At 38.2% G+C, this 12,506-nt stretch overlaps 2 protein-coding genes across 6 annotated transcripts in view; one reads left to right on the top strand and one right to left on the bottom strand.

Annotated features, from left to right (window-relative positions):
• Positions 1 to 7,109: 7,109 nt before the first annotated feature.
• On the top strand, positions 7,110 to 10,571 carry aanat2 (arylalkylamine N-acetyltransferase 2). The gene is made up of 3 exons (XM_079610654.1): positions 7,110 to 7,676; positions 8,834 to 8,988; positions 9,513 to 10,571. Exons 1-3 carry the CDS (start codon positions 7,511 to 7,513, stop codon positions 9,816 to 9,818), a joined length of 627 nt encoding a protein of 208 aa, XP_079466780.1. The 5' UTR covers positions 7,110 to 7,510; the 3' UTR covers positions 9,819 to 10,571.
• A 727-nt stretch (positions 10,572 to 11,298) lies between these two features.
• rhbdf1a (rhomboid 5 homolog 1a) overlaps positions 11,299 to 12,506 on the bottom strand; it is a 75,665-nt gene continuing 74,457 nt past the window's right edge. For all 5 annotated transcript variants that reach the window (XM_079610472.1, XM_079610473.1, XM_079610471.1 and 2 more), the window contains one exon: positions 11,299 to 12,364. In XM_079610472.1, coding sequence (XP_079466598.1) covers positions 11,945 to 12,364 — 420 coding nt within the window. In that variant the 3' untranslated portion in view covers positions 11,299 to 11,944. The remainder of the gene's footprint in view (positions 12,365 to 12,506) is intronic.

Here is a 12,506-nt window from a genome sequence, read left to right as displayed (position 1 = left end):
ATAATATATTTCTGCCTATTTTAAGCATTTTTTCACATTATTACAGATGTCTCTTTCTAGTAAGGAGAGGGGTGCACATTTCCGTGCAAAGCTAAGGGCAGATCCTGCATCTAGAGAGGAGAACCTAGCCAAGAGGAGGGAAAGGTATAACTGTGAGAGTATATGATGACATAGTCTCTCCAGCGTGTCCTAGGTCTTCCCCGGGGTCTCCTCCCGGTGGGACGCGCCCGGAACACCTTCCCGGAACAGATGCCCGAGCCACCTCAGCTGACCCCTCTCGATGTGGAGGAGCAGTGGCTCTACTCTGAGCTCCTCCCGAGTGACCGAGCTCCTCACCCGATCTCTAAGGGATCGCCCAGCCACCCTGCGGAGAAAGCTCATTTCGGCCGCCTGTATCCGGGATCTTGTCCTTTCGGTCATGACCCAAAGCTCATGACCATAGGTGAGAGTAACGTAGATTGACCGGTAAATCGAGAGCTTCGCCTTGCGGCTCAGGTCTTTCTTCACCACGACAGACCAGTACACCGACCGCATTACTGCGGAAGCTGCACCGATCCGTCTGTCAATCTCCCGTTCCATCCTTCCCTCACACGTGAACAAGACCCCAAGATACTTGAACTCCTCCACTTGAGGCAGGAACTCTCCACCAACCTGAAGTGGGCAAGCCACCTTTTTCCGACTGAGGAACATGGCCTCAGATTTGGAGGTGCTGATTCTCATCCCAGCCGCTTCACACTCAGCTGCACACCGTCCCAGTGCATGCTGGGGGTCCTGGTCTGAAGGGGCCAACACGACAACATCATCCGCAAAGAGCAGAGACGAAATCGTGTGGTCCCCGAACCCCACACCCTCCGGCCCCTGGCTGCGCCTAGAAACTCTGTCCATAAAAATTATGAACAGAACCGGCGACAAAGGGCAGCCCTGCCGGAGTCGAACATGCACCGGGATGAAGTCTGACTTACTGCCGGCAATGCGAACCAAGCTCCTGCTCCGGTCGTACAGGGACCGGACAGCCCTTAGCAAAGGACCCCGGACCCCATACTCCCGGAGCACCCTCCAAAGGCCGCCTCGAGGGACACAGTCAAATGCCTTCTCCAAATCCACAAAGCACATGTGGATTGGTTGGGCAAACTCCCATGAACACTTACTGTTCTTTTTAAACTAAATGTTAAAAACAGATTTTTTCACAAGTTATCTCACTGTTGTAAATCTGAATGATATTGTCATGTATTACATATAGCACGTCCTATGTGTTCCTTGTACTGAAAGAGAGTTGAGTTGACTAAAAGAAATATTCATGTGTTGGTAAATATATTCTACTGTTAATAAAAGGTTCACTTGAGATGCCTTGTGTTTCTTTGAAATCATTTTGAATTGGCCTACATCAATTTATTACATTAAAAATGCTATGAAACATTGAACTTGTACTATGTCATACGGTAAAACAAAATATGTCATATGGTAAAACATTGCATTTTAAAAGAAATAAAAATAGATACTTTGTTTGTTTACATGGTTCATGAAAATAATGGAGGAGAGCTAGTATGATATACATATATATATAACATCAAGGCATTTTTGACTAATTTCTTTTAAAAAAATAGAACAAATGTCCATAGATGACATGCTGAAGTTGTTAAAAAACAAAATATTTAGTATTTGTGGTGTAGGTGTTTACATTTTGCAACTTGTTATAGAATACTTACAGATCAACTATTACATTCATGGTTGTATTTAACTGTGTCATGAATATCAAATTTAATTTATTTCTAAAAATAACTTCGTTTTACCTTATGACATTTTCAAGGACTGTATACAAAGAAACACATTAAAATGTCATATATTGTTATTTTTTATAAAGGGCACTAATAAAAACAAAAAATATACACATAGATTTACACAAAAAATGCTATATTTAATTTGTCCTTTCATTTTTATTTTTTTACTGTTTTGAAATTCTAAAACGTCACTGACCCATCTGAGTTTGAATTATTCTGAAATATTGATTTTTACCTCATTTGTCATGTGTGGCCATAGGGTCGCACAACATCCCTCTGCTTAGACAGTGACATCACTATTTTGGATTTACCAAAATGTTATTCATACCTACTCACAAATAAACATCAAAAACAAAGCCGGCTGCAATGAATTTCTGTGCAAAACAGCTTTTACTAAAACACTTCCACACAAGAACATTATCACACAAGAACATTTTGATAGAAAACAAAAAATATTTAAAGTTTTAAATATTTACTGTAGATAAAATTAGAATAAATAAAATGGAACACAACTATCATCACACAACACCCCTGCGCTGGGTGCGCCCCTCCCCCTATAACTGTTCTGTCTCGCGGATGAGCTCATTTGTGTGAATCTGTGTGAAACACGCATAGGAAAAAAAGAACGACAGAAAGAACGGCTCCCCTCCAGCCGCGACTCGGCTCCCATCGTTATGTTTATGAGCCGTTCAAAAGAATCGGTTCGTTCGCGAACGTCACAACTCTAAAAGAACTCCTGACATCGCGCTGATTCGCGCAGGCTCGACAAAACGCAATGTAGCTTTTGCTCGCGCTACACCGCTACTTGCTGCAAAAAGTAGTTAGCTACTGGAAAAGCTACACTGTTTAAAAAGCAACTGAGCTACTGCCAAGCTACTGAAAAATGTAGTTAAGTTAGTAGCGTCGCTACTTGTAGTTAACTACTCCCCAACACTGTACATATATATATATATATATAAACAATGTGCCATTTCAATTAAATATTCCACTGTGCCTTCTTTTTCCTCACTTGTGAGAAGTGCATTAAAAGCATTATGAAAGTAATATAATTTAAGACTTCGGGAGCGACAACCAATAGGAGTGAAGTCAGTGGAGCGCGCGTGATGATCATCCGTCACTCTCTGACAGAGGCAAGTTGAACGAGAAGCTAATTTTAACAGTCAGAAACTGCCCTATAAGTTGTGATATATCTCCGTGTACATACAGTGGTATTCACAGTAGGCTACTGACTCAGAGCCTGATTGATGTCGTGAACCCATATAGACCGGTATTTGCCCGTTTGTTGCAATTAAATAGCCGCGATGGCAAATAGCACTCACAGTTTCTCGTTATGCATGTTATGTACTGATTCCATTTATATTTAGAATTTTCCTTCCAAAATCTTTGTTTGTAGTGGCAAGAAAACGGATTTGTTGTGCCTGCCCTGCCCATGCAATGATGCTCTGGAAAGCATAAGTAATTTAGACAAAAAATAAACCTCAGCACATGTGGTCATTGTCTGAGCATGTTAACCGCTCACTAAATAATCTGTCACGAGTCATGCAGCCAGCACACTCATCAACACTGCATACTTTATTAGTCTTTTATTAGTTTGTTGTTTGAGCATGTTGGCTTCATCTGGCCCAGAATTACTCATTGGCTCTTATCATTCCACAGGCCAGCAAGCCATTTATTTACTTTACATTTATTATTACTAAGATAATCTCAACTTCTGCAAATCACGACAATCTAAATTGTCAAGTGATGTACATAATACACAATATTAAGATAAAATAAGGATGCTAATATTGTTCTATAATGGGTTTTTCTCTGATATGATATTTGATGACATTGTCTTTTAAGAGCTGCTTGCAGCAGAATTGAACTCTGTTTGCATCATTGAATGATTATTTTACGGTTTAAAACAAACCTGTATAAAGTACTATATAAATAAAGGTGACTGACTGACTGATAAACTGTTTCCACATTAAGATTCTACATTACTTGTATACTAAACCAGTATTTCAGCTCTAACTTACAGCTGAAACACTGTTTTGTAACTCAAACAGTCACCGTGTTAAGACTGTCTTAAGAATTAGTAAAGGCTAATCCGTCTTACTTTTCACATTCAAATTACACCATGTTACATTTCTGTTATGTCTACAGTTTTATGTAACTGACTAAGTTATGACCATGTCTTAAAGAAAAGAAAACGCAGCCCCTGACACAACGATTGGAGCTTCCCTGAGGGGTCGTTGAAGGTCAAGTCATCTTAAATTGAAGTCATCTGAGGTCCAGCATTAAGCTTCAGTTTGTATGATGTCATTTTAAAACATAAATGCTCAATACAAATAGTTTTGAAAGCGCCAGACTGTGTAGATTTTAAAAGGACGACGTTGTGGGATAAAAATTAACAGCAGTGTGTAAAAAAATATGTGCACTCAAAAAAATTACTCTTTGAATGAACATAAAAAAATCATGGAAAGGATTTCCACATGATTAACTTGCTTTATTTCAGCATTATGCAATTCTGTTATTCCAATTTAATGTACTTATGTTGGGTCAACTTAATTTATTAAGGTTGATTCAACTTATTTACTATGGTTTGGCACAGCTTAATTTAATAGTGTCAGCCCAACTAATTTTAAGGTTTTCTGACATGATTCTACATGATTCAAGTGATTTTGATTTTCAATCATCCATTAATATTTCATTTATTTTAGTGGCACATAATTAAATCGATAGACTATAGCTACCTATTTGCTAGCAGTAGCACATGTTAGTAAATGCTAAGATTTACATACTCCTTCAACCAAAGCAGTTTATCGTAACTGAATCAGTCCACAGCCAAACAAAATGCTCCACTCTTCTCCACAATGGTAACCCACTGTAATTTAAAAGATTCTAATAATTCCAATGTAATTGAACATTAAACACAATTACACACTATCAAGTCTTCCCCTTTTCTAATTTTCTCAAAAAAACATAAAATAACACTTAATTTGAACATTTATTCTCTCTTAATTTAACCATATGCAAAGCATGCTGGGAACTAACAAGCACCGCCCAGTTTCAGTTAATGCAACACAAATCATTCATGTAATCCAACACAAACGGATTAAGTAAACTTAAATTTTATATTTAAGCAGATTGAACACAATCAAATTAAGTTAGGGCAAAATGGCAGTTGGCGTCGCACTATACCGCCACCCTCTGGATGTAAGAATTTTTTACTTAACATAAATGGTTTGTGTTTAGACAACACGTTAGGATTTTGTACTGTTAAGATGAGACATAATTACGTGGACCTTAATAGAAAAAAACATTTCAAGTCAACAAACACAATTATTATAAGTAAACTAAATATAAATACATTATGTAAAGTGTACAACCTTCCTAGTTCATTTTTTTGAGTGTGCATACAGTAGCCTATTTAAATGAACCTTCAGGAGCATGATATGCTATGAATTAATTATAGTAGCCAGAGGCAGACAGAGTACACCGCTTCATTACTTGAGTAAAAGTACAGATACCCTGCTAAATTTTACTCAAGTACAAGTAAAAGTACTACAGTCAGATGTCTACTTTGTCTACGTATAGCGGAGGATTTTCTTTTTCCGGGTGGGTAGCCTATACTATTGGTCCACCTAAGTGTCAATCATTCTGGTGATATGTTTACATAAGGCCGTTCACACGCTGGCGTGCGCTAAAAGCACAGGTTGGGCTTCCAACTGATGCCGCAGTCGCGAAGATTCTACTAGACAGGTAAAGTTTGTCATGCTATTTGGAGAAATCCATTTAAAATCACTGCTAGTAGGCGTTCCCTCTCGGTCGGGAGCAAATAGAAATTGGAGAGGGCGGGTCTTTTCTAAAAGTAGGAAAGATCCTCCGCAATACCTTTAAGTCAAAGTACTGAAGTAATTGTTTTTAAAAGTACTTGAGTATCAAGAGTACAAGAGTACATTTTCTAAATATTGCATTACTACTGCCACAATGCTTACATTTATGTACAGAAACGTCCTACATGGAGTTATGAAAAATGCTAATGTTAGTACCTTGGATAATGTAAAAGGAATTGAAAGTAAAATCAAGTAATTTTCATCTTTTTACCACGTTGCTTTATTTAACATTTCACACTTGCCCACAAGGCAATAGCACAATGGCAACGCTCTGACAAACCTCTGCTAGAGTTTTAATGTTTTTTTGCACCCACATTTGAACTAACAATTGTGTGTACATGTGAGTTTCTCTGTTTTTTCATCAATCAAATCAATAAACCTAAACCAGCAAAGAAGGCAATATAGCAATGTTCTGACACACCTCTGAAAGCTGATTGCTGATAGGCTGTCCCAATCAGTGGCTCCTGCACAATCCAGTGACGTTTGAGAGGGAAACAACAAATTGAGTGTTAACCGAGATTTTTATTTTTTCCTTTTTTTTTATTTTTTAGAAGAAGAAACGGGTACTCAGTACTCACGGTTATGGATAGAAATGTAGTGGAGTAAAGAGTACAATATTTGCCTCTCAAATGTACCTACTTGAGTAAAGTCATGAGTACTCCCCAAAAATTATACTCGAGTAAAGTACAGATCGCTCAAAATTGTACTTAAGTACTGTACTCAAGTAAATGTACTCCGTTACTGTCCGGCTCTATGGCAAAGATAATACATTCTTCATCAAATGAATAATTTTAATACTACATCTAGGGGTTGCTATACAGTTGTGAAGTGATTTTAAACTTACCAGGTATACAAAGCCTCCGGTTACAACATGGGATGTACCAAGTAGCCTAATGTTGAAATAATTAATGCAAACAATAAAAGAATCAAGAAATATTCAAAATAGATATGTGAATTATGCCCTTTTCATACTGAAATTGATCAATTCAGTAAATGTATACAGGCAATGACTTATTTCAAAGTAATTATAAAAAAAAATAATCAGGGTTTTTACAAAATCTTGTTAAGGACCGGTGTGAAGCAGGGGCATTTTCTCAGAGGAAACATAGGCCTACATTTGATAAGAACATGTGAGGACGTTGCCTCCTCATTTTAAAACACCATCGCACACCACTGGAATATGGGTTGGGTTATGGGATAGAAATAGAATATACAGTTTACAGTATAAAAAATCATTATGGATACAACATGCGCGCATGTGTGTGTGTGTGTGTCACTCACTACCCCTGATTTTTTTTTTTAATTACTCTGAAATAAGTCATTGCCTGTATACATTTTACTGAATTGATCAATTTTAATATGAAAAGGGCATAATTCACATGTCTATTTAGAAATAAAAAACTAAATACGTAGGCTAACAGATCTATAAGGGCTGGCGACAACAATCCAAAGCTTGTTTTGGCTGTACAAACAGTTTCTGGGTAAGTGTTTGTAAGAGTGGCTGATGAGCTGCGTTGAGAGTAGGCTATTAGCACACAGACTTTTAGGGAATTGCTGCAGCTTCACCTGCCACGTGCATCCATCACTAACGTTATCCCTCTAAACACGGGACACTTTAGGAGATGTGGGGCGGGCTGGGAAAGAGCCCAAAGGAGGGTTAAAGAGGAGGAGAGGTGACAGCAGCGAGGTTGAACGATAGGATTCAAACACATCGGACCATAGAAGAGAGCGGCCCGGACAAGACTGACGGAAAGACAGCAGTGTCCTAAAACTTTAAAGTGAAGGAAAACCACTAGGCCTACTATTACAAACATTCTAGTCCTCCAGAAGTCCGAAGTGAGCTCGTGTCAGGTGATGGCACCTCAGGTCGTCAGCTCACCCTTCCTGAAGCCGTTCTTCCTGAAGACGCCGCTTAGCGTTGGCAGCTCGCGACGCCAGCGACGACACACATTACCCGCTAGCGAGTTCCGTAATCTCACCCCACAGGACGCCATTAGTGTATTTGAGATCGAGAGAGAAGGTAAGATGTTTCTCAGACATGGTGGGGATATTGGGTTGCTGCAAATAGATTTATCTAAATAGAGTGCCAGAATTATTTCAAATGCTGTTAAAGAAGGTTGTGCAGACTTTGTCAGTAATGTGAATTTGTTTTGTAAGATTTAGTTTTAATTTAATTTACTCTTAAAAATGTTTTACTTTACTGGTTAAAAAGTTGTGGGCAACAGGTTGATGGTATGCTACCAGAGATGCCATATATTTGCATTTAATATTTAGCTGTGAATTTAGATTTAGCCTACCTTCTTTACTTATATTTTTATTTAATTTTCTGTAATGTAGCTTATAGTGGTACAATACTTAACTGTAGGCCTTGCAAAATTTGGGGTCAGACATTAAATTGATGAAAAAAAATTGAATGAATTAAATCACTCAAAAGTTACAGTAGAGACAATGTAATGTTACAAAAAATTATATTATTATTATTATTTTTTTTTTTACTTTACAATCATCAAAGAATAGTGGTTACCACAAACATATTAAGCAACACAACTGTTTTCAACATGGATAATGATAAGAAATGTTTATTGGGCATCAAATCATCATTCGAATGATTTCTGAAGGATCATGTGACTCTGAAGACTGGAGTAAGGATGCTGCAAATTCAGATTTGATCACAGGAATAAATTGCATTTAAAATATATTCACATAGAAAACTGTTTTTTTAAATAGTAATAATATTTTTTTTCCCATATTTTTGATCAAATAAATGCAGCCTTGGTAAGCATAAGATACTTTTAAAAACCTGAAAATATCTTACCACTTTTGAACGACGCTGTATGTCATACTAAATACATTATTTTTGAATTAAACTAAAATTAAATAAAGATGGTTTTGGCTAGCCTGGAAAAATTAAACATTTATTTAAATAACTTTTCATTTTAAAATTGGTGCCCCATAAAATACTGTAAATACACACCGACACACACTTCTTTGTAGGAGAGTTAAATACAGTCCTAAAGTCCCTAAGCACTTCCCAAGTTTTACATATAGAAAACTAGAAGACTGCAGTCAACAAGCCGACTTGATTGCGATAAACCTGCTAGTCTGCCGATAAGCTGTTGTTTGCGTTGGGATGAGGGTTGACTCACGCCTCTATCTCTCCCATCTCTCCTTCTGCAGCGTTCGTCTCAGTTTCCGGTGAATGTCCACTCACCCTTGATGAGGTGCTTAGTTTCCTGGGTCAGTGTCCTGAGCTCTCTTTGGGATGGTTTGAAGAGGGCCAGCTTGTGGCCTTCATCATTGGATCTGGCTGGGACAAAGAGAAACTAGGACAGGTGAGAAGTGATTCTCTAGACTGATTTTTTATTTATTTATATATATATTTTTACTATGATTTACTTTGAAACCATTTTCACTCCAAAATGTCTAGTAAATTGCATTGCACAAATGATTACAATTGCAAGTAGCACGTTGAATTAAAGATGAAATTTTGAAGTAGAAAGACTGAAACAGCATCTTCTTGTAAAACGTACTTCAATAATCTTCGAAAAGTCTTTTTCTTTTACAGTGTACAGGTGAAACTCGAAAAATTAGAATATCGTGCAAAAGTTCATATATTGTGAAAAGGTTTTCATAAGCTGCAAGCCATAATCATCAAAATGATAACAAATAAAGGCTTGAAATATCTCACTTTGCATGTAATGAGTCTATATAATATATTAGTTTCACCTTTTAAGTTGAATTACTGAAATAAATGAGCTTTTGCACGATATTAAAATCTTTCGAGTTTCACCTGTAGTTGTATCAGTTCAGTTAGAATGCATTTATATTCTAACCCTCTTTTGACCCTCTTATCCAGGAGGCCATGAACACACACGTCCCGGACTCTCCCGCGGTACACATCCACGTGTTGTCAGTGCACCGCCAGTGTCGGCAGCAGGGCAAAGGCTCCATCCTGCTTTGGCGTTACCTGCAGTACCTGCGCTGTCTCCCTGGCCTGCGCAGGGCCCTGCTGGTCTGCGAGGAGTTCCTGGTGCCCTTCTACCAGAAAGCTGGCTTCAAGGAGAAGGGAAACTCGAGCATCAGTGTGGGGGCTATGACCTTCACAGAGATGGAGTATCAGCTCGGAGGCCTGGCTTATGCACGACGAAACAGCGGATGTTAAGTTTCTTTAGCTTACAGCACATCCAACCCTGATAAAGAACATCATGTGTAGATTCTGGACGGCTCTCACCTAGTTAAGGACTCAAAGCCCTAATACCACCTAAGCAAAGAACCAGAGACTTGCCTATGCACTCATTTAAAGAGACTCCACACAGATGTTGGTTGTTTACTGCATTTTTTCTCTCTTGTGAACTGCCCCTGATACACTGCACACTTTACTGGTAAAAAAAACAGTAGTTGTTTTTTTTAAAACAATTAATTAGTCACCATATTCATAATTTTGTTTGATCAATATATATATATTTCTTTAATTACATTTTGCTTCTGGTACAAAACCATTCAACCATTCAAAAAGTGAATTCAGAATTTTTCTTCTGTAAAATATAACATTTAATTGAAAATTTGACATATAATTTTATTTTTATATAATGTTCCATCCCTTGGATTGCAAGTGGACAGTGAAATGTTGAATACTGTATTAGAATAAAATCTTCCTAATATATTACTGCATATGTGACAATGTGTTTTGAAATGCAATCTGTGTATACAGTGTATGAACTGATGTAAACTTTAATTAGAACATCCATAAACATTCTCTGTGGCATTAGTCATACAAATATGCCTATCTTAATCAATAAAACAATGAAAAATCTAATAACAAAGCTATATTTTTGTAATGTGTATTTTATGCACAGTGATGAGAAAGCATTTCTTTAGGTTTATGGATACATTAAAGTTATCCTTGGTACCATCCTAATCATTTCATAACTTTGTTCCTAACCCGTCAGAGTGGTTTGGTATGGACGTCTGTTTCCGCCTCAGAGGGGAAAAAACAAAACAAGTAAAAAAAAACAAAAAAACCTAAAAACAGATTTAAAGACACAATTGTGAGAATTTAAGTCACAGTTATGTGAAATAAAGGCAAGCCACTAAATATAAACTCACATTGTGAAATATAAAGTCACAATTGTTAGATATTAAGTCCCTGACAAATAAAATTGTAATTATAAGAGTTGTACTGCGAGATGTAACGTCACGATTATGAGAAATAGACAGTCACATTGCAATATATGAAGTCTCAAGTTAGGGCACTTATCCAATCGCATCCTCTGTTGAGGCAAAGTCAAGCCAGGTTTTTATTGCACATCGAGGGATTTATTCGGTAAATGTTTCCATTGGTAAATGTGGATAAAAAAATGATCAGCCTCAATTGAGCACATACATTTTTTATGCGCATCTTAGCGTTTCCATTCAGCATTTTTTATGCAATATCTCAAAATGTGAATTAAAATAGGTGGATGGAAACATCTATTGATAAACAGTCGCATTGCGATATGTGATGTCGAGAAACAATCACATTGAGATCAAGTAACTTTTACACGTTTATTTTTTCTTCACTCTGAGGTGGAAATGAGCTTCCATATTTTAGAGGTTGTTCATGGTCTAGTTAGTAGACAAGAAAAACAGACAAACTTCAGAGGTGCAGGTTGTTTTTAGCTGTATTCTGTGACAAGTGTGTAAATTGGGTAGTTAAAACACTACCCTTTCATAATCAACTATAACTCCATTAGAAGTAACACACAAATAAAAGAATATCATTTGAGTGCTAAACGTGTAACGAAAATATGGCAGTAGTAGGTACATTTATCAAGGCACCGAAGGTACAGAGTTTTTTTCGTCCCTGGATTCTGAGGTCGGCTAAACAAAGACAAACCTACCCCTGACATGCTAAAACATAAAAAGTACAACAATCAAAACTGGAGAAGACGTGTTCTCCGTTTGGTGTACCAGTGCTTTTATTATGACACTGCCTTCTGAGACTGTAGTGTAAAGATAGTTTTCGGGTGAGGGTGACCCTGTTTTCGTATGATTATCAGACACCCTAATCAATAGACTACATAAAACTTTAGGGTACGTTAAAAAGTGTTCTTCATTCTCCGAGTCCTAAAGTCATGGTCAAAGTGGAGTTCCATCTTGCACTTGAGTAAAAAAAAGAAGCAAAACAAGCATACTGTCCATGTTCACAGAAAGGGCTTCATTTGGAAGAGACGAAGTGCAAATTGGGCCCCGGCGGATGCAGATTAACAACCAATCAAATCCCTCCGTCCCCGAAGCCCCGCCTCTCCCTCAATGGAGGTGCGCGTTGAGGTCGTACTTCTCACAGAACTTGTCGGTGAAAGGAATGCAGGTGAGCAGCTCGCACCACTCACACTTGATGGGATACACGTAGAAGAGCACCACGAGTCCGGCGAACAGGCCCACGAACACCACCATGAACATGATGATCTGGCAGCGCTTGCGGTACATGTCCAGGCGGCCGAAGCTGATGTAGGGCAGGAAGGCGAAAGAGAGGAAGAAGCCCGAGATGAATCCGCAGATGTGGGCGAAGTTATCGATCCAGGGCAGCAGGCCGAAGGCAAACAGAAAGAGCACCACGCACAGTAGCTTAGTGAAGGCCCGCCACGGCTGAGCCAGAATCTGCCAGCTCTGAATCAGCTCCACAAACAGACAGGCCAGGATGCCAAACTGAGAGCCAGCTGGACCCACCTAGAGAAGCAGCGAAAGAGGGGTCGGGATAAGCTCAGTGCCATAGATAGATTCAATTCAATTCACATTTACTTGTATAGCGCCTTTCACAATACATATCGTTTCAAAGCAGCTTTACAGAAAATGCATGTGTCACCATTAC

Source organism: Phoxinus phoxinus (genome assembly GCF_949152265.1).
Source record: "Phoxinus phoxinus genome assembly, chromosome: 1".
Classification (NCBI taxonomy): Eukaryota; Metazoa; Chordata; class Actinopteri; order Cypriniformes; family Leuciscidae; genus Phoxinus; species Phoxinus phoxinus.
This window is presented reverse-complemented; position numbering and strand designations above follow the sequence as displayed.